At 37.5% G+C, this 21,734-nt stretch overlaps 1 protein-coding gene across 1 annotated transcript in view; it reads left to right on the forward strand.

The window, feature by feature from the left end:
- GPR158 (G protein-coupled receptor 158) overlaps nt 1–21,734 on the forward strand; it is a 473,863-nt gene that overhangs the window by 431,444 nt on the left and 20,685 nt on the right. The window contains 1 exon segment of the mRNA XM_034644366.1: nt 12,832–13,070. Within this exon segment, the coding sequence (XP_034500257.1) occupies nt 12,832–13,070 (239 nt within the window).

A 21,734-nucleotide genomic window follows, 5' to 3' on the forward strand; every position in this document is an offset into this window, starting at 1 on the left:
TCCTAGTTCTTATGTTCCATAGATGAGAGAAATCATATGATAATTGTCTTTCTCTGCTTGACTTATTTCACTTAGCATTATCTCCTCCAGTGCCGTCCATGTTGCAGCAAATGTTGAGAATTCGTTCTTTCTGATAGCTGAGTAATATTCCATTGTATATATGGACCACAGCTTCTTAATCCAGTCATCTGTTGAAGGGCATCTCGGCTCCTTCCATGATTTGGCTATTGTGGACAATGCAGCTATGAACATTGGGGTGCATATGGCCCTTCTCTTTACTACGTCTGTATCTTTGGGGTAAACGTTCACAGTAGTGCGATGGCTGGGTCATAGGTTAGCTCAATTTTCAACTTTTTAAGGGACCTCCACACTTTTCCAGAGTGGCTGTACCAACTTGCATTCCTACCAACAATGTAGGAGGGATCCGCTTTCTCCACATCCTCTCCAGCAATTGTTGTTTCTTGCCTTGTCTATCTTTGCCATTCTAACTGGCGTAAGGTGGTATCTCAGTGTGGTTTTGATTTGAATTTCCCTGATGGCTAATGATTTTGAACATTTTTTCATGTGTCTGTTAGCCATTTGTATGTCTTCATTGGAAAAGTGTCTGTTCATATCTTCTGCCCATTTTATGATTTGTTTATTTGTTTCTCGTGTATTGAGTTTGAGAAGTTCTTTGTAGATCTTGGATACCAGTCCTTTATCTGTGGTGTCCTTTGCAAATATATTCTCCCATTCCGTGGGCTGTCTCTTAGTTTTTTTGACTGTTTCCTTGGCTGTGCAGAAGCTCTTTATCCTGATAAAGTCCCATAAGTTCATTTTATCTTTTATTTCTCTTGCCTTTGGAGATGTGTCGTGAAAAAGGTTGCTCTGGCCGATGTCATAGAAGTTGTTGCCTATGTTCTCCTCTAGAATTTTGATGGATTCCTGTCTCACATTGAGGTCTTTCATCCATTTGGAGTTTATTTTTGTGTATGGTGTGAGAGAGTGGTCAAGTTTCATTCTTTTGCATGTAGCTGTCCAATTTTCCCAGCACCATTTATTGAAGAGACTGTCTTTTTTCCACCGGATGTTTTTTCCTGCTTTATCAAAGATTAGTTGCCCAAAGAGCCGAGGGTCCATTTCTGGGTTCTCTATTCTGTTCCATTGGTCGATGTGTCTGTTTTTGTGCCAGTACCATGCTGTCTTTGTGATCACAGCTTTGTAGTACAGCTCGAAATCCGGCATTGTGATGCCCCCAGCTTTGTTTTTCCTTTTCAACAGTTCCTTGGAGATTCGGGGCCTTTTCTGGTTCCATACAAATTTAAGGACTATTTGTTCCAGTTCTTTGAAAAATGTCCTCGGTATTTTGATCGGGATAGCATTGAAAGTGTAGATTGCTCTGGGTAGTATGGACATTTTAACTATGTTAATTCTTCCAATCCATGAGCATGGAATATTTTTCCATCTTTTTATGTCTTCCTCAATATCTTTCAAAAGTGATCTATAGTTTCTAGGATATAGGTCCTTTACGTCTCTGGTTAAGTTAATTCCAAGGTAACGTATGGTTTTTGGTGTTATTGTAAATGGGATGGATTCCCTAATTTCTCTTTCTTCAGTCTCGTTATTCGTGTATAGAAATGCAACTGATTTCTGGGCATTGATTTTGTATCCTGCCACCTTACTGAATTGTTCTATAACTTCTAATAGTTTGGGAGTGGATTCCTTTGGGTTTTCCATATAGAGTATCATGTCATCTGCAAAGAGAGACAGTTTGACTTCTTCTTTGCCGATTTGGATACCTTTGATCCCTTTTTGTCTTCTGATTGCTGTTGCAAGGACTTCTAGTACTATGTTGAATAATAGTGGCGAGAGTGGGCATCCTTGTCGTGTTCCTGATCTTAAGGGAAAGGCTTCCAGCTTTTCCCCATTGAGAATAATGCTTGCAGTAGGCTTTTCATAGATGGCTTTTATGAGATTGAGAAATGTACCCTCTATTCCTACACTCTGAAGGGTTTTAATCAGGAAAGGATGCTGTATTTTGTCAAATGCTTTTTCTGCATCAATTGAGAGGATCATATGGTTCTTGAGTCTTTTCTTGTTGATATGATGTATCACATTGATTGATTTGCGAGTGTTGAACCATGCTTGCATCCCAGGTATGAATCCCACTTGGTCATGATGGATAATCCTTTTAATGTACTGTTGGATTCTATTAGCAAGGATCTTGTTGAGGATTTTGGCATCCATATTCATTAGAGAAATCGGTCTGTAATTCTCCTTTTTGAGGGGGTCTTTGCCTGGTTTGGGGATCAAGGTAATATTAGCCTCATAGAATGAGTTTGGTAGCTTTCCTTCTGTTTCTATTTTTTGAAATAGCTTTAGGAGAATAGGTNTTAGGTGATCTGTCTATTGCTGATAGTGGAGTGTTGAGGTCCCTTACTATTTGTGTATTTTTATCTATATGTCTCTTTATTGTGGTTAAGAGTTGGCTTGTGTATCTTGCTGCTCCCCTGTTGGGGGCATATATATTAATAATTGTCATATCCACTTGTTGAATACTTCCTTTAAGAATAATATAGTGCCCTTCTGTATCTCTCTCTATGGCCTCTAGTTTAAAATCCAGTCTATCTGATATGAGAATTGCTACTCCAGCTTTCTTTTGAGGTCCATTTGCGTGGAAGATGGTACTCCATCCCCTTACTCTAAGTCTGAATGCATCTTTGGGTTCAAAATGAGTCTCTTGTAGACAGCAAATGGATGGGTCATGTCTTTTTATCCAATCTGCAACCCTGTGGTGTTTTGTGGGAGCATTTAGGCCATTTACACTGAGACTGATTATTGAGAGATATGATTTTAATGATGCCATGTTGCCAGTAAAGTCTTTGTTTNTAAAGTCTTTGTATCGGTTGTGACTTGCTGCTCTGTATCACTCTTGGGGCCTTTTTACCTTTATAGAGCCCCCCTTAATATCTCCTGTAGGGCTGGTTTCGTGGTTACGAAATTGGTTAATGATTGGCGATTTTGGAACGTCTTTATTTCTCCATCAATTCTGAATGACAGCTTTGCTGGATAAAGGATCCTTGGCTGCATGTTTTTCTCTGAAAGAGCTTTAAAAATGCCCCCCCAAGCCTTTCTCTCATTCCAGGTCTGTGTAGACAGGTCTGACGTAATTGTGATACCTTTGCCTTGGTACGTGAGCGATTTCTTTGCCCTGGCTGCTTTCAATACTGTATCCTTGGATCTAATATTTGCGAATTGCACTATGACGTGCCGTGGCGTAGGTTTGTCCTGGTTGAGCTTGGATGGGGTCCTCTCTGCCTCTTGGACACGAATGCTTGTTTCCCTTGCTAGATTAGGGAAGTTTTCAGCTACAATTTGTTCAAATATCTCTTCTAGACCTCTGTTTTTCTCCACCCCTTCAGGGATGCCGANCATCCCCTCGGTGATGCCGATGATTCTGACATTGGAACGTTTCATTGAGTCAGTAATCGTCTGTAACCTACATTCGTGAGAATGGATTTTTTTGAGTCCAGATTCTATTTTAGTTTTCTCTTCTATTTACCCATCCTCCAATTTGCTGATACGTTCTTCTGCCTCATTCACCCTGGCCGTCAGATCCTCTAGTTTTGACTGCATTTGGCTCATAGAATTTTTAATTTCTGTCAGATTCGCTCTCATTTCTGCCCTTAGGGATTCTATATTCTCAGCAACGCTTTCTCTGATGCTTTTTTCAAGTTTACTCATCATCTTGACCATTGTTGCTCTGAATTCCATTTCTGATAATTGGGATACATCCGTATGTATTAATTCTGTGGCCGAGGCCAATTCTGTGGCAGAGGCCACAGACTCATTATCTTTTCTTTGCTGGGGGGGACTTCTCCTTCTCGTCATTCTGATGAAGAGAGATTGCAGGGTTGTCCAGAGCCCAAGTGTTGACTGGGACCCAGGCCGTGCGCCCTTGTTTTATCCATTTTCTCATTAACATTTTTGTTAATACTTTTTTCAAGTCTACACATCATCTCGACCATTGTTACTCTGAATTCCATTTCTGATAATTTGGTTATATCCATATCCATTAGTTCTGTGGCAGAGGCCACAGACTCATTGTCTTTTCATTGCTGGGGGGGATTTCTCCTTCTCGTCATTCTGATGAGAAGAGGTTGCGGGGTTGTCCAGAGCCCAAATTATTGACCGGGACCCAGGCCTTGTGCCCTTGTTTTATAGGGATCTTAGGGATGTGGGCTTCTTGACTTTTTTAACCTGCCTTCTGGGGGAGGGGCCTGCCACACAGATACTCAGGCAACCCTGTTTGGGTAGAGTCTCCCTGTCCCCTTCGAGGGGGGATGGGGATGGGCACACTGTGAGCTGGTATTTCCAGGCTTTTGTTCTCTGGTGGCTTTCCCTGGCAGTTTGCTGTGCCACTTCTGAGAGTCAGAGCATCAGTGGCCGAATCTCAGCCTCTGTTTCAGAACAGAGGGATCGCGGACCGTTCTCCACTGATGATCTGGCCACTTTAACTCTGTTTCTGTTGGTGCTGCTCAACCCCGCAGCGTTCCAGGATGTGTGCCCCACACCCGGCGTCCCAGCCCTCACTTCCAGGGCCGGCGCGTCTCTGTCCTTTGTGTTTCTAGCACTGCCAGGTGCCAGCTGCCCCCGCGTGCTCCCGGAGCTCCCGGTTTCAGTCTGGTTCCAGTGAGCACACCGGAGCTCTGTTTCAGTCTGGTGGCACATGTTCCCCGGGTCACGGTCTCAGTCTGCTCTTTTGTGGGTGCCCTCCGCAAGTCCGCCCGCTCCCCCATGCAGGTGGCTACCACTTCCCAGTGCCCAAATGCAGCAGCTCCCTCCCTCTTTCATTTATCTTCCGATATCTGTGTGTGGTTTCACAGCTCCCCGCTTCATACCTCAATACTCAGTGTTGGAGATGTTCATTTGTAGAGATCCAGATGTATCTTCCTGTGTCTCATGCTGATTCCGTGTATGTTCAGGATGGTCTGGTACCTATCCAACTCAACTCAGGGGACCAGCTGAAAAAGGGGTCCCCTACTCCTCCGCCATCTTAACCTTTTTTTAGCACTTTAAATATGTTATCCCAGTGCCCTCTGACCTCCATGGTTTCTGATAAGGGAGTAGATCTTAATCTTACTAAGAATCCATTGTATGTAGTGGATACTTTTTTCAGATTGCTGTCAAGATTTTCTCTTTGTCTTGGCTTTCAACAATTTGATTATAATGTGTCTTAATATGAATCTCTTTGAGTTTATCTTACTTTGATTACTTGAGCTTCTTGAATATGTAGATTTAGTCTGCTGTCAAATTTGGGAAGTTTTAGTCATTATTTCTTCAAATGTTCCTTCTGGCTTTTTTCTCGCTTGTCTTTCTGGAACTCCCATTTTGCAAATGTTGATATTCTTAATAGTGTACCACAGGTCTCTTAGACTCTGTTCATTATTCTTCATTTTATTTTCATTTCTGCTCCTCACACTGTGTAATCCCAGTTGACCTATATTCAAGTTTACTGACTCTTCTACATGGTCAAATCTGCAGTTAAATCCTTTTAGTGCATTTTTCATTTCAGTTTTTGTACTTTTCAACTCCAGAATTTCTGTTTGATTCCTTTGTATAATTTCTATCTATTATTAATCTGTATTTGGTTAAACATTATTCTTTCTTTGCTTTAGTTCTTTGTGCATGGTTTTCTTTAGTCTTTTTAAATATAGTTAAAGTCTTTGTCTAGTAAGTACAATGCCTGGGCTTCCTTAGGGACAGTTTCCATTAATTTCTCTTTTTTTCATATGCGCCACAGACTCGTTTCTTTGCATGTTTCATTTTTTTTTTTTTGAAAACTGGACATTATGAATATTATAATGTGATAAATCTGGAATCAGATTCTTCATCCTCCCCAGCATTTATTATTGTTCCTTGTTGTAGTTGCTGCTGCTGGTTTGTTTACTGGCTTTTCTGAACTAATTATGTAATATCTGTATCCTTTGTTATATATAGCCACTGAAGTCTCTGTTCTGTTGACTTAGTGATGAGCTAGTGATTTAACAGAGATTTCCTTAAAGCCTTGAACAAATAAAAACTTTTTAAAATTTCTTATTTTTTGTACATGGACTTTGTGTGTATATATGTATATTGGGACATGCCTTCAACACTCAGCCAAGCACTTTACAACTTTGCCTTGACTTTACTTCCTGTTTGTGCAGTGTCTCAGGTCAGCAAGATATGAAAGTTTAAGGCCTTCTTAGGTCTTTTATGAGCATTTTTCAGCTTTCCAGATGCCTGGAAATATATGGAAGCTTTCAAACCCCTTTTGCCCAGAAGATCTCATTCCCCAGCCTTTCTTCCTTTTTGTTTAGTCTGTTGTTTGTCCTAACCATTATCCCTTGTCCCTGGTGGCATCTACCAATCCATTTGCCTTTAAGTGTTTTAGTCAGATGACCCCTAGGTAGCTACCTCAGCCTTGGGAAGGTTCCCAGTTGGGTGAAATAAAGTAGGCCCTTTGAAATGCAAGTCAAAACTACAATGAGATATCACCTCACACCTGTCAGAATGGCTAAAATGGAAAACACAAGAAACAACAAATGTTGGTGAGGATGTGGAGAAAAAGGAACCATTTTGTGCTATTGGTAGGAATGCAAACTGGTACAGCCACTGTGGAAAACAGTATGGAGCTTACTCAAAAAGTTGAAAATAGAACTACCCTATGACCTAGTAATCATACTATTGGGTACTTACCCAAAGAAATACAAAAACAATAATTCAGAGAGATACATGCACCCCTCTATTTGCAGCATTTTTTACAATAGCCCAATTATGGAAGCAACCCAAGTGTCCATCAGTAGATGAATGGGTACAGAGGATGTAGTGTATATATACATGTATACACACACACACACACACACACACACACACACCCCCTGGAATATTATTCAGCCATAAAAGAATAAAATCTTACCATTTGCAATGACATGGATGGATCTAGACAGTATAGTGCTAAGCAAAGTAAGTCAGTCAGAGACACAAATACCATATGATTTCACTCATATGTGCAATTTAAGAAAAAAAAAATAAATGAGCAAAGGAAAAAAGAGAGAGAGAAAGAGACAAACCAAGAAACAGACTCTTAACTCTAGAAAACAAACTGATGGTTACCAGAGGGGAGGAGAGTGGGAGGATGGGTGAAATAGGTGATGGGGTTAAAGAGGACACCTGTCATGATGAGTGCTGAGTAATGTATAGACTTGTTGAATCACTGTATTGTACACCTGAAACTAATATAACACTGCATGTTAACTATACTGGAATTAAAAAAAAAATAAAAGCAAGCCCTTTGAACTAGTCTTCCAGGGAGCTGCCAGAAAGGTCAAAATGAGCAACCACAATTTTTTAAGAATAAGGTCCATTGTATTTGCCTAGTACTAGTTAGCTGTCCTAAGAATGCAAGATGTTGTCTTTAAGTTCACCACTGAGCTGGGGAATGGGAAATAGAACACTGGCTAGAACAGTATGTTAAAATGTCACAGAACTCTTTTACTCAAATTCAGTTGTTTTTCTCTTGGTTAAGCATCCCCCTGGTTGCTATAAGCTTTTGATTCCTTTCCAGGTTTCCAAAAAAGTTGATTCTAATAGTTTTTGCCACTTTATTCATTGCTTTTATGGATGGATGGACTTATGGGGTTCTTTATTCCACTATTTTTGCTGATACCATTTCCCAAAACCATTATATTTTAATTGCCTGTTCATTTATGTTTACCAAATTATAATAAGCCTAAGAACAAGTAGACCTGCATTTGCATTTCTAATAAGTTTACAGATGATGTTGATGATAATGGTTTGGGAACCACTGGCCTAGAGCAAGCAACATCTAAACTGAGCCATGAAAGAATACATAGGAATTAGCTGAATTAGGTGTTGGTATTGTTGAGGGGGGGAAGCAGTGAGGAGAGCTGAGGGTAAAGGTTCAGACCGAGGACACCTGCATATGGTCCACAAGTCTGTAGGAAAGGGAGAGTTTATGAGAGATGAGTCTGCCAAGGCAAGGGAGAACCAACATTCAAAGGCATTTAAAGGCCTTTTACCATACCAAGGAGCTAGGATTTGGGTGGAGAGCCACCGGAGGACCATAAACAGGGAGCAACATGATCAGAAGGGATCACTGTGGCTTCAGTGTAGGGTGTGGATTGAAGGTGGGAAGACCAATAAGTAGACTAACTCGGAAGCTACTGTGGGAGCAGGTTGATGACCAAGAGCTATATAGTGGCAGTGAAGATGGAGAAAAAGAAAGATCTGAAAGATATTTAAGAGGTAGAAATTAAATTCCTGAGCACTCATTTCATGTCTGGAACGTAGGTGAGGGAGAAAAATTAAAGTTTATTCCTAGGTTTCTGCTTTGATCAGTTACGTGGTACTGGCCACTGAGACAGGTAACCCAGGAGCAAAGAAGCCTAGAGGAGCGAGGAGTGGAGAGCAGGATGATTTAAATTGGGAAATTGGTGACCTGCTGATGTCCAGTAGGTCACTGAGTAGAGAGATTTTGAGCTCCGGAGAGAAAACTAAACTAAGACCCAGATTTGGGACTTGCCAGTCCATAGATAACTGGAACAGGGGAGTAGATGGAATTCCCTGGGTACAATATATAGAGCAAGAAATAGATCTAGATGGCTACATTTAGGTGATCCCTGAGAAATACTCCCACTTCAGGGGAAACCTGGGGGAGAGGTATCTGCATTAGCGAATAAAATGTTGCTGACAGAGGAATAGGAAGAAAATGAAGAGGACATGACAGAATGGAAGCCAATTGCTTTAGTCATGCTGAAAGGTGGACAGAGATCAAGTAAAATAAGGAAAAAAAATATCAATTAGATATTTGAAGAAGGTAATTGATAACCTAAGTACAAGTCCTGACAGTGGAGTTTCACGAGTTCAAACCAGGAATGCATGGGAAGTGAAAAAGTAGAGGCAGGTAATATAGGGACAGCCAATTCATGGGTTGCCCTTTTCATTGTTTCAACAAAATTTCTATGAATTTATCTACTATTAATAATGAAAACTGAATATATTCTTTAAATATGCCTTTTTATATTAAATTCTGGAAATTTCTTGCAGTCTTCTTATATATTTTACCGCTTTCATTCAGTTTAATGATTGTTTTTTTCAAGAAGTTTAATGATTGTATTTTTTTCTACAGCTGTTCTGTCATATAAATGCATATCTAAGGCTTTCCTTTTTAGAAGCTGGTTTCTAGGAAATGAACCCATATAAACTAAGAAGAGCTTGTTTTTTTAAAGATATGGCAGAATTTTCTCATTTTATTTTAAGGCAACGCTAGAAGAATGCATCTTACTCCATTACACCAAAACCAGTATCCTGAAATGCTTAGATTGAGGTGCAGACTTGTGTTAGTGTGCTTCCCAGGATTCAAAAACCAGTTAAAATCAGTAACAGGAGACTCATGAGGGCTTTTGCTTTGGTTTTTCCTCTCTGGAAATGAGATTATGGGATCTGTGACAATTTTGAATTCACAGACTATACAATAAATACCCAGAGGGTCACCTGGAAAACATGAGAATTTCTGATAATTTAGAATTGGGATGTATTGACTAAAAGATTACCAAACTGGGATCCATATAGATTTCCTCTGCAAAATGCAACTTATATTTCCTGCTCTGTACTTTGTTATGTGATTTCCTTCAGCTAGAATATCTCCTTATATCTTCTTCACTTCATCCATTTCTATTAGTACCCATCAAAGTCAAGATTAAATACCACCTATCCTATTAGGTTACTAGACTTACTAGGTACATACAACATAGAATATAGGCTGTTTTATATGGCAGTTATTTGCACACTTATTTCCATTTAAATTGTAAGCTTCTAGAACTATATCTTATTCCCCCATGTTGCCTAGCATGATACCCAGCATATGATTGTCACTATATAAATATTCGTTTATTATACTTACATTTCAGTTATTCAAATTGTGTCTAGAATTAGAAGAATTCTCTTTTTTCTGCCTAGCCAAAATATAGAAGACCATAAAAAGGGGCCAGTTTTCCTCTTTTGAGTTCCTAGTTATTCAAAATTTAGAATTCATCCAGGTATAACCAGAAACAATTATGTGTACATAGTGGCTGCAAGTTTCTCCTACAGAAAATAAGATTGACACAAGCAAAAACATTAATTTGTTTTAAAATTTCTCTAATTTCTAAGGGTTCTCTGAATTTTTTGATCTGGTATTTACAGTAGAAGGCTTCTTACAGGATTAGTCATTGGTCAATAAGTTGATAAACTTGTTTAAAGCAGAAAGGCATTAAAGAAGTGTGTAAGAGGCTATAATTTAAAACACACAAATAATCATTCACCAATATATTTAAAAGGTTTATTTATTTTAGAGAGAGAGAGGAGAGAGACAGAGCATGAATGGGGGAGGGGCAGAAGGCATGGGAGAGAAATCCTCAAGCAGACTCTGCGATGAGCATGGAGCCCTGTGTGGGGCTCAATCCCAGGACCCCAAGATCATGACATGAGCCAAAATCGGGACTCAACACTTAACCAACTGAGCTGCCCAGGTGCTTCTCATTTACCAATATTTTTGAGAAAAGGCCCCTTCTTTGACTATGGGTCTGGTATTTGGAGTGCATTGTTCTCTTTCTAACATAAATTGCTGTAATGTGTTATCTACTGTTCACAATGTTGGGTCTTTAAGTAACAGTGCAAATCTAAAGAGTCTAAGTATAGACTCTTTCTAGATTTTTAGGTTTATTGACTACCCCAGTATATTAAAGTTTCCTTACTTTCCCCTAAGTTAACAGCTTATTTAATAACTCACCTACATGGAGTCTTTCCAAAGCATTCAAGATAGATTTTATACAAGTAAGTCTCCTTTTGTTTCACAGTCATGTGTAATTATTTTATTTATAATTTACTTAAATTATAAAAGGTGATAACAATGGGCACAATTTGGGGACAAATGCAACTGATTCTTAACAAGTAGCAATTCAGTTGGTTGGAGCAGAAGTGTTTGAGGCATACTAGACAGAAGTAGCAAGTTAGCTGCCGGTGCTAGCATTTAGCATGACATTGGCAGTACTCTGTTATTCATAGAATGGAGAATAACCTTTATTTTTTTTTTTAAATTTTATTTTATTATATTATGTTAATCACCATACAGTACATCCCCAGATTCCGATGTAAAGTTTGATGCTTCATTAGTTGCGTATAACACCCAGTGCACCATGCAATACGTGCCCTCCTTACTACCCATCACCAGTCTATCCCATTCCCCCACCCCCNTACGTCTGTATCTTTGGGGTAAACACCCAGTAGTGCAATGGCTGGGTCATAGGGTAGTTCAATTTTTAACTTTTTAAGGGACCTCCACAGTTTTCCAGAGTGGCTGTACCAACTTGCATTCCCACCAACAATGTAGGAGGGATCCCCTTTCTCCACATCCTCTCCACCAGTTGTTGTTTCTTGCTTTGTCTATTTTTGCCATTCTAACTGGCGTAAGGAGAATAACCTTTAATCTGGTGAACTACTTAAATGGAGGGTAAAGAGATCTTCTACTATACTCTTATTTTATACTAATATCTTTCTGACGTTGTTCCACAGAAAAGTTAAGGGTAAGTATTTTATTCAGAATTAAATATCTTCATCCTGTGTGTTAGCTGAAGGACAATGGAGTTAAAGGTATAGGGGAAATAAAGTTAATAAAAATCTGCTAAAAAAAAAAATAACTTTCTTTGCTGGATGTGTCATGTTGACTCAGGAAGAGCTACCAAAGCTCTATCCAGAGAGAAAAAATAGTATGATACGTCTAGGCTATTTCAAGTGTGTATGTTTCATTTCTGGATTTATAATGATTTTTATGAAGAATTCATAAGAATCTTCATAAAAAATTTTTGAAAGAATGAGAAGGAGGAAGGAATAGAAAAGTTGGGGAAATAGATTTATTTTTGCCTTTTGGAAATTGATTATGGATAGTATCATAAACCACTCAATTTTGTGACATAAAATATCAGAATGAGAGTGGGTAGTTAAATCAGCTAAGAATATTCTGGAGATAAAATTATAGAAAAGGGCAGAAGGAAGGACCTCTGTAGTAAAGTTGGATTTTGTCTTCACACAATAAGTAAGATGGAAAAGTTCTTAGATATTATCTAATCCAGTAGTTCTCAACCCTGGCTATTCATTTCAATTAAATACACAGAAAAAAAAATTTTTAATTGATTTCTTATAGGTTATCCCAGTCCTCTTCCTTAATATGGGGATCTTCATTCAGTTACTCTAGTATTTAAATACCTTTCCCATGGTTTTCATATTTATTTCATTATTATTTTTGGTAATGTGATAAATTAATTACAAAGGGAGGTCATTTAGAATAATTTTCAGAAAATACCTTTAATGTCATTCTACGGTAAAAAAATAAATAACTGGTTCAAGGAAGTTTTTTGACTTAGTATAATATTGTGAAATCCAACTACTCATTTTCAGGACCTTTTTTTGATCCCTCAGAAACCCTGTTTGGGCCAGCTTGCCTATTTTTTTTTTTTTTAAGATCTTGAGCATATTCCTTAAAATATTAAGACACACTCAAAAGAATTCCATCCTATACAAATCTATTGACTCACTCGCATCTAATGTATGATATATGTTTTGCGATTGGAAGATAAAAACTAGAATGAAATTAAGTGAAAATATAAGCAATACTGTTTCTGCGGTTTTTTTCATGTTAAAACTCTGCATAAGTAGGTTTTTGGTGGGTTTAAATTTCACCAAGAAAAATAAAATATTATGGAGTTTTTCTGAGAGTTAAGTTTGCCTTCACATCTTAATGTTTTGCTTTTCCAGGGTTTTGAAGGTGTTTCTTTCACGAACAGCCCAGCGGATTCCGTATATGACTGGTGGACGGGTCATGAGGATGCTAGCAGTAATGCTCCTGGTAGTATTTTGGTTTCTTGTTGGCTGGACTTCGTCTGTTTGCCAGAATTTGGAGAGGCAGATTTCACTTATTGGCCAAGGGCAAACATCTGATCACCTCATCTTCAATATGTGCCTCATTGAGCGCTGGGATTACATGACAGCAGTTGGTATGTGGTCACTTGTTTTGTGCGGTTGTCTTGTCCTTTTCCAGTGGCATTAAAATAGACTTCTTTAGAAGCCTTACCACACCCTTTCACGAAACTGAAAGGGATTCACCTAATGTAGTTTGGGTAAAACAATATTATGAAAAGGACAATAATGACATGTGGGATGCAAACTTGTTCTGAGTTTCCATTCTTTTTCAAAGGTATGTAGCTTTGTAGCTTTGTTGAGAAAATGTAATCAAGTAAATCAGGAAGGAACAATGCAGCAAATAAGAGCAACTTCTTCGTACAAACAGACTTTCTGTTTTCCATCTTATCGATGTGTTCCCATTTGAGTAACAATAGCTGTTCCTTTGATTTATTTCTTTAGTTGGGAGAAAAAAGGAAACATACTGGTATTTTTTATATAGTTTTGGTCCTCTGATATTTCAGACTTGGGATCCAGGGCACTCTTTGTGTAGAGATTTCCCCTGCAAACTTTTTAATTAATCTATCGTTCTTCTAAAGATAATTTATTAGGAATTCTCTGGAGGTCCTGGACTACACAAAAATGAAGCCACGCTCCTTGGGGTTAGTTAGAGAGAGTTCTGTGACTGAGAAGCTGGAGAACTTGGGAGAATCACATGATCATTTAGGCCAGAAGCACAGGTTTTTCTGGCACCTTGGTTTTTTGGAAAATGAGGAAGAGGAATCAATAGGAATTTTTCCGTTGTTAACATTAGGCTATTTTTAGCCAGGCCTCTGAAGATACAAAAAAAATAATGAAAACAAATTTTTATTATTTTGTTGTCATTCCCCTCAGTAAACCACAGAACAAATCTTATTTTTTATTTGGCAGATGTCAAAAATAAACACGAGTCTAATTCCTCTTTTCTGTTTCCCCCATATTTGTCAATTTTTGGTTGAATATTCACATTTAATATTTTGCTAGAAGTTAATAAAAGGTGTATTTAGTTTAGAATTTAGATGTAATAATATTTTTCTGGTCAAGATATTTTAGGAATTTTATTGTCCTGATATCTGTAAAAATAAAGCAATGTGGGTATGTTAAAGGAATGGTTATAATGATTATATGTAAAGCCAACCATCATTATTTTGATCAGTATCAAAGAAGATGGAAATTGTCAGTAGATACATATCAGTAGATATCAATGTCAAGAGATAAAACATAGAACTAATCTGATTCTGACTTTAGTGTAGATATGAAAATTAAACAAATTGTATAGATATAAAATTTTTACTCAGTAGAAACCTCTAACATTTTTTACATTGTTAGTCCAAATTAACCAAACTAGGAAAAATCATTTTCCAATATTACTGTGAAGAAAAGCCCACTATGTTTCTTTTCTGTTTTATAATGCTCAAAATATACGATGAAGCATCATTTGGTAGGGAATAAACAAGCAGAAAGTATGGCCTATTTATCTAGCATTTTTTTAATTTTGTACACCTTGGTTTTGAGATGTATTTAAGGGCTTTTAAAAACTTCTTTTACACTCTGAAAGAAATCACTTTTATGACCTCTGATCTCTATGTAGAAATAAATAGGAATATATAGCTGACAGTAACCTTCAGTTTATTTTATATAAACTTTCTTTATATATAAGTAAAAGTTCCATACAATAAACAAGACCCACTGGGTATCTATCATTCCTCTAGTACTGTGTTAAACTCTTCACAGGAGACATAAAATGTATAAATTTTTACTCCTCTCATCAAGTAGCTTACTACTGGTTTATATAAACAAATGGGAATTGTTAAAAATTATTAAAAAACAAAATTATGTGGTAAAGACTCTTGGTACAATAGTAGTTCAATAAAGGAAGACAACAGTTTGGACCAGAACCCAGGAATCTTTAAAGAGAAATATTTTGAGCCATGGGTACCCTTAATTTATTGTAAAGTGGTACAGAGAACATTCCCTTTGATAGGAGTAGTGGTGGAAGTGGATGGAAATTATATGAAACGTGAAGGAAATGCGCAACTAAAAAAGAAGATTATGTTAGACTACATTGTGATTAATTCTGGATAATTAAGTTTATTGAGTCTTGAAAATATGTTACAGGAATTTGGAGAACTAGGAATGTGATGTGATGAATCATTGAGGTCAATCTAGATTGCCTTTAGATATATATATATATATATATGTATATATGTATGTATGTGTATATACGTATGTATGTGCATATATGTATGTAGGTATATGTATGTCTATATGGTATATATGTGTGTGTATATATTACACACACACACCCCAAATTCATGGATTTGGGAAGAAGAATCATTAGAATGGAGAAAGAACAGTCGTTCTCAAAACTGTGGTCTTAGAACCAGCGGCAGCAGCAACCCCTGGGAACCTGTGAGAAATGCACATTCTAGGGCCCATCTACAGACTTACTTCTTAGTCAGACACTGGGATAGTGGAACGCAGCAGCCTGTGTTTAACAAGCCCTCTAGGTAATTCTGATGCTACTCTAAAGTGTAGAACTACTGACTCAGAGGAAGTAATCCGATGAACTTACTAGAACATATATCACTTAGCTGTACTCTGGGCACTCCATAATACTCTGTTTCCCTGATCAATCACTAGAACATTCTTCACAATGATTATTTCAAGTCTTGTAGCATATCCCCTCTTCACACCTCCAAACAATCCATGTTCCTCTTTTCTCTTAAAAAAATAAGGTAGCAAAAACTAATGATGTACTATACAGTGGCTAACTGAACATATTTTAAAAAAAAGGTAAGGTAGCAATCAGACATTAGTTGTCTTTCAATTTTTGTCTACATATCTATAAATCTTCCTATATTCCTACCCATGCTTATCCCCCCCACCATGACCCAAACTAACTCGTGTGCGACACTCATCCAACATTAAACCCCTTATCTCCAGACCTGTTTCACTTGATCTGACTTTCATATCATCTGAAATGCCCCTACCTCCCAAATTTCTCATTAAAGAATTCTATTCTGACCACAACTTTCTCTCGTAGGTTATTTGTTTAGCTACTCTGTCTGCAATAGGTCTTTGGGTTCATGGGCCGTTTTTATTGTGCTTTACTGCCACTAAATTCTGCCCTCCTCCAGAGAGACAGCTTACCAGATAGCAAATTTTTCCACTAGCAAGGATGAAACTATGAAAAAAGTAGGCATTTTTTAAATACAAGTAATTCTGGATCATACCAGAGAAAGGGGTGCACAGAAAGCAAGGAGGACCCTGACCTCCCCTTCCTGAGAAGCCTGGGGTAGGTAGTACAAGAGAGAATAGCTTGAGGTCCATAGCTTGAGAGGGCTACAGGGAATGCAGTTCTTGGACAACAAGCAAGTCTCAGTTAATTTAAGAAGAGAGAGAGAAGCTAAGAGGAGAGATCGATTATTATGATGGGAAGATCTAGGTCGTGGCTTTAGGAGTGAGACAAAAGTAGCAAAACTTGAGAGGCAGGCATTAAACTAAGACTCCCGCAGATGTTAAATGATAACATTAGGGTCTCAGAAAATAAAAGACTAGTGATAAGGTGCAGAGACCAAGAGGTGAGAGGAAGTTAAATAGTGGTGGTGGTGGTTTTGTTATCTCCAGGCACTGTTTCCATCCTATAAACTCCTGGAACACCTTCATTTCAAATATCCTTTTCCTGCGACGACACATTTTGCTAAAGAAAAGTCGAGACACATGGTTTAACAACAGGAACAAATATTTGAAATTAGGACTTTCTTAAAAAATCAGAGACATGTGGTTGCTGTGATTTTATTTCGCACTACCCTACAGCAATTACATTTATTTATCTTTCACATATCTTTCATTTTTCTTTCTAGTGCATGTAGCACCAGATATTCTGTATTTAACCTCTCTTAATTTAATGTTTTCTAATGTGCGGCAGATGCTTCTTTTCAGTTCTTTTCATATATTTCTATAAGTAGCAGGTCTGCCCTTAGATTTTTTTTATGCTCAGACTGTTATTCAAGAATCTATTCTTGTGTCTTCAGTCAGCCAAGAAGAAACCTGTACCGAAAGCTAAATTATTCCATTTCTGAAATGGAAATGTTTCTATATGGGGGACAGGCTGCAGAGAAGCAATAGAGAGGTTTTACCTTGAGGTTGTGGAAAATCTTTGTCAGGAAGCTCTGTACACTTACATTAGTGTCAGGAGTCAATTTAGAAAAAAAGAGAAAGTGATGTTTAATATATTTATAAACATGCATTCTGGAATAGCTTTACCTGTCAAAAAGATCTATTTTTTAAAAAATACAAATTAAAGAACCATTTAAAAGAGTGCAATACTAGTCTTCCCACTGAAAGTAGAACTCTATTTAGAAATATGGGGCACTGGAGGAGATAATGCTAAGTGAAATAAGTCAAGCAGAGAAAGACAATTATCATATGATTTCTCTCATCTATGGAACATAAGAGCTAGGAAGATCTGTAGGGGAAGAAAGGGATAAAGAAAGGGGGGATAATCAGAAGGGGGAATGAAGCATGAGAGACTATGGACTATGAGAAACAAACTGAGAGCCTCAGAGGGGAGGGGGGTGGGGGAATGGGATAGACTGGTGATGGGTAGTAAGGAGGGCACGTATTGCATGGTGCACTGGGTGTTATACGCAACTAATGAATCATTGAACTTTACATCAAAAACCAAGGATGTACTGTATGGTGACTAACATAATATAATAAAAAATCATTAAAAAAAAAGCGCATGTGATGTAATGAGCACTGGGTGTTATATGCAACAGATTGATCACTGATTTCTACCTCTGAAACTAATAATACAGTGTATGTTAATTAAACTGAATTTAAATAAATAATTTTTTAAGTTAAAAAAAAAGAAATATGGGTCATAAATGTAAAGGATGGATCTGTTCTGTTTTGCTTACTGCGCGGGGCACCTCCCGAACTGCTCAGACAGGTGATTTGCCTGCCACAGGTGTTTCAGACAGAGGAAACAGGTTTAGAAACTGCTTGGAATAAATCTCCAAATCCCTATGAGAGGAAATATGTGAAAACATAGAAAGGGGGGAAAGATGACTTTCAGAATCCCATGGTTATTTATATATATTTATAATTTTCAATTCTCAAGTTTGTCCTATGTAAAAAATTGTAAGGTCAGCTTTAATGGAAAACAGATAAAGGCATAAACAGTGAGACTATAAAAGGCAGGTGAACATGCAGCAGTGTTTTACAGGCCCAATAGTCTGGGAGTTTTTTAAAGATTTTTTTTTAATGTGGTGGAAAATGAACTTCAAAATGTGAATGTTCCAGAATATTTCTAGACTAGAATTCCTATAAAGACTTAAGCTGCCATACCTCTTTGAAAGTCGTCTGTAACTCTAATAACTCTGTAATACTGTAGTACTTACACTCTTCATCCTCATGTGGCTCGGCACTTTGAATTTTCCTGAGTATGTTGAAGTACATGATCTTCCATTCATCTTCTTACATCTGCTCATCCTTCCTTTCTCTCCCAACCTGGTAGCTCTAACACAGCTCAGCAACATTCCCTCGATTGTTCTCAGTCTATCCCTGACAACTAACAAAGTATCTGTCAGCTCTCGATAAATATTTGCTGAAAGAATAAAGGATGAGCTCAGCTCCCTTTATCCTGTAATATTTTCTGTGGTCAGAATTAGACCAGTGTGAGGAAACATGTTAAAGCTAAAATTCCAGGAGTTACACAATTGTCCCCACATGCATTTTAATGGCGAAGTGTATGTTCAGATTTTGGGAGGTATTTTTGAGCAAGTTATAGAACTAAATTGGCATTCCATTGCCCTTTTATGAAATTCTAGCTCTGACTTGTCCAACAGTGAAAATGAGAGATTGGTATGAATTTGGCGTAGCAAATCAGAGTTACAATTTTCAATATATCACATAATGCATTTACAAATATGGAAGTAGAATGAAACTGATATGCTGTTGATAAAAATTTTTATTGTTTTACCATCCTTTTAGAGCTATGTAAAGGATAAGGGAGTTGGGACTGAGAAACATTCTTCTAAAGTAATGGAGAAAGCAAATACGTATCCTAAAAATGTTGGTAGCAGGATTCTCAGATTTTTTCTTCTAAATCTACTTACCCTACTTAGTAAATTGGTAGTCAGTTGTGCACATTCAGGATTTTGCACAGTAGCAATAAGATTTTTCATGGCTAAAAAGTTGAAACTCTGTTACCCTAGGAGTTTCCTAATTTGTTGGTAAAAAACTGACAAATGAGTAGAATTAACTTCTCAGGCCTGAGTTACCTTCATAATGTCACCCCCAGCATAAAGAAGACCACCTGGATTTAGCGCTTGCAGGCAGAGCCCTCCAATATGGGGCTTCCAAGTTTGGAATACATAAATTTAATAGAGGGGATGATATAATGGAGTTCGTTCTTTAATTGCTTGGCAGTCAGTTTCTGACTACACATTCAGAACATAGACTGATGATAGTGAAACAGTACCAGTGACCAAGATAAGTTAGAATAAGTGAGCAGATTCTTACCTTACCTGCAAGAAACAACAAGGCGGCAAAAGGGTGACTAACAGATGGCAATGTCAAGGACATGGGGAACTTCCATCCCACGGCTAAATCTCTGCATCAGACTTTAGTTCATATCTAGGCAAGCACGGAAATGTTTCCTTGGTTACTTCTAGAAGTTAGGTGATGATGATCTAATGTGATTTAAAAGGGACATAACTGCGAATAAAGCTATTTTGCTGCCTTCCTTAACCGAGCACGGAATATATACAAAAAGTTCTACCCAGGTTTCTATTCACCTTCTCTTATTATTCTCTGTATCTTTCTATATCACTGTTATGCCCTAACTCTTTTCAACCGCATTTATATGATTTAAAAACTATTCCCTGACAAGGACTCTTCTCTAAATTAAGATCTTTGCCCATGTCTTCATAATTGTTTAAAGTCCAGTGCATGAAGTATCTTGTGGTTTGGGGAACTTCTTAGAGCTTGACATTCCTTGCTATATATTTTATTCACCAACTTTGAAAGAAAGACATAGAGAAAAATCTAGTAATAATCAAATAGGTATGATAAGCTTGGGTTCACATTCCATTTGGGAATTTTTAAATATTTGGGTGTTTAAGGTAATCCCAATATTGATTCCCCCCACTATTCAAAAGTTCTAATTCATTTCCATGAATTTCACATAGAGTGTGTTCACTGCAGAAAATACAATCTTTGCTTTCCTCTTCACTGACATGCTCTTCTTCTTTGTTCTCTTCCTTCCTGATATAGTATTTTAAACATGCAGGACAATATGTTCAGTAATTTAATTAGTCATATGCCACTGTTTAGAAGGAACCAGGACGACTACAGTAACTGTCTTATTGAGTTATATAGGAAAATTCTAAAATAGCAATTATTTCTAAGATTTAAATACTTAATTACCCTAGAAGATTAGGCTATTTTATGAAAGATGAAATGTGATATAAGCACCATTTAATGAGTGTGAGGGAAAATAGATTAAACTTCCTCTTCATCTGACTTAGATTAATGTTCATGGTGTACCTTCATTTACATGTATCTTCTTTTACTCTGTTGTACTATATGTCTTAATCCAGACTGCATCACTTGTTACCACTTCAAAAAAAGTATTTTTAATTTCAATCAAAGGATAAAAGGCTGACCACATAGACGGTTTATTTGCCCTGACGTGTTCTACGTTGCTAGAAACTCACACGTACTTATGAAAAGTCTTGCTTGAATGTTTTTGGAAAGAGTAAAGTGGGGGTTATTTTCTTGTTTATTTATATACCACCTCTTCTGAAAAATATTTTGCATCTTTGAGAAGTATTTATATGAAGCCACAGGGCTGAAAGAACAAATCATTTTGTATCTTAATTTTCTCCTTACAGTGCCACTTTTCTTTTTGGAAGTTAAAGAAATTTCGTGATAGGGCTGGGGATTATCTTGGGACAGCTCCTGAAGGACGTGGAGCAAGAGTAACTGGGACGTCTGTGGCAGTCATAGTTTCTTCTAAGGAGCTTCAGCTCCCCGGTGGAACCCTGGAATTTTAAATGGGAGCAGCAACATTAAGGAGGGGAAAAAAGCCATCTTTTTGTTGCTTGAAAAGAAATAGCCCATAGATTAACTCAGCTGTCAAGAAGATTTTGGCAGATCTTTTCCATGTATTAAAAGGACTGTCATCTTTGAAACAACAAGCTGTTAGTCCTTATGGACCAAAAGTTTCAGTGTGTTCTTACAGCTCCACCCATCCCGATCCCTGCAGTCATCAGAGGAAGCCTGGTGTCACCACTTCCTCTGAGATTAGATTATGTAGGAGTGGAAAAGTGTGTGGGTTTTCCGTTTCTACTCACTGAGACCCATTCTCCAAAGTAGTCAAAATTCTGGGATAAATTAAATAAGAAAGAGACCACTTGGCCAAGAAAAAGGCAGATTTGTAATGACCATGTGAATCCCCTTCTCAGTGGTCAAGCAATGTCCTGAGCCAAGCCTAACTCAGCAAAATTGTCTCAAAGATTTTATAAACTAGAAATTGAACATGGAAGTTAAATTTTTTTTAACTTCCAAAAGAGAAAATGACACTATAAGTATAAAATTAAAGTATAAAATATTTTATTCTCGCTTTGCCCTTTAAGGTCATACAAAGAACTACATCTCAAAGAAGTAGGCTTCATATAATTAACTTCTAACTCAAAAAACTAGGTTTA

This window comes from Ailuropoda melanoleuca, chromosome 15, assembly GCF_002007445.2.
Source record: "Ailuropoda melanoleuca isolate Jingjing chromosome 15, ASM200744v2, whole genome shotgun sequence".
In the NCBI taxonomy this organism is placed as follows: Eukaryota; Metazoa; Chordata; class Mammalia; order Carnivora; family Ursidae; genus Ailuropoda; species Ailuropoda melanoleuca.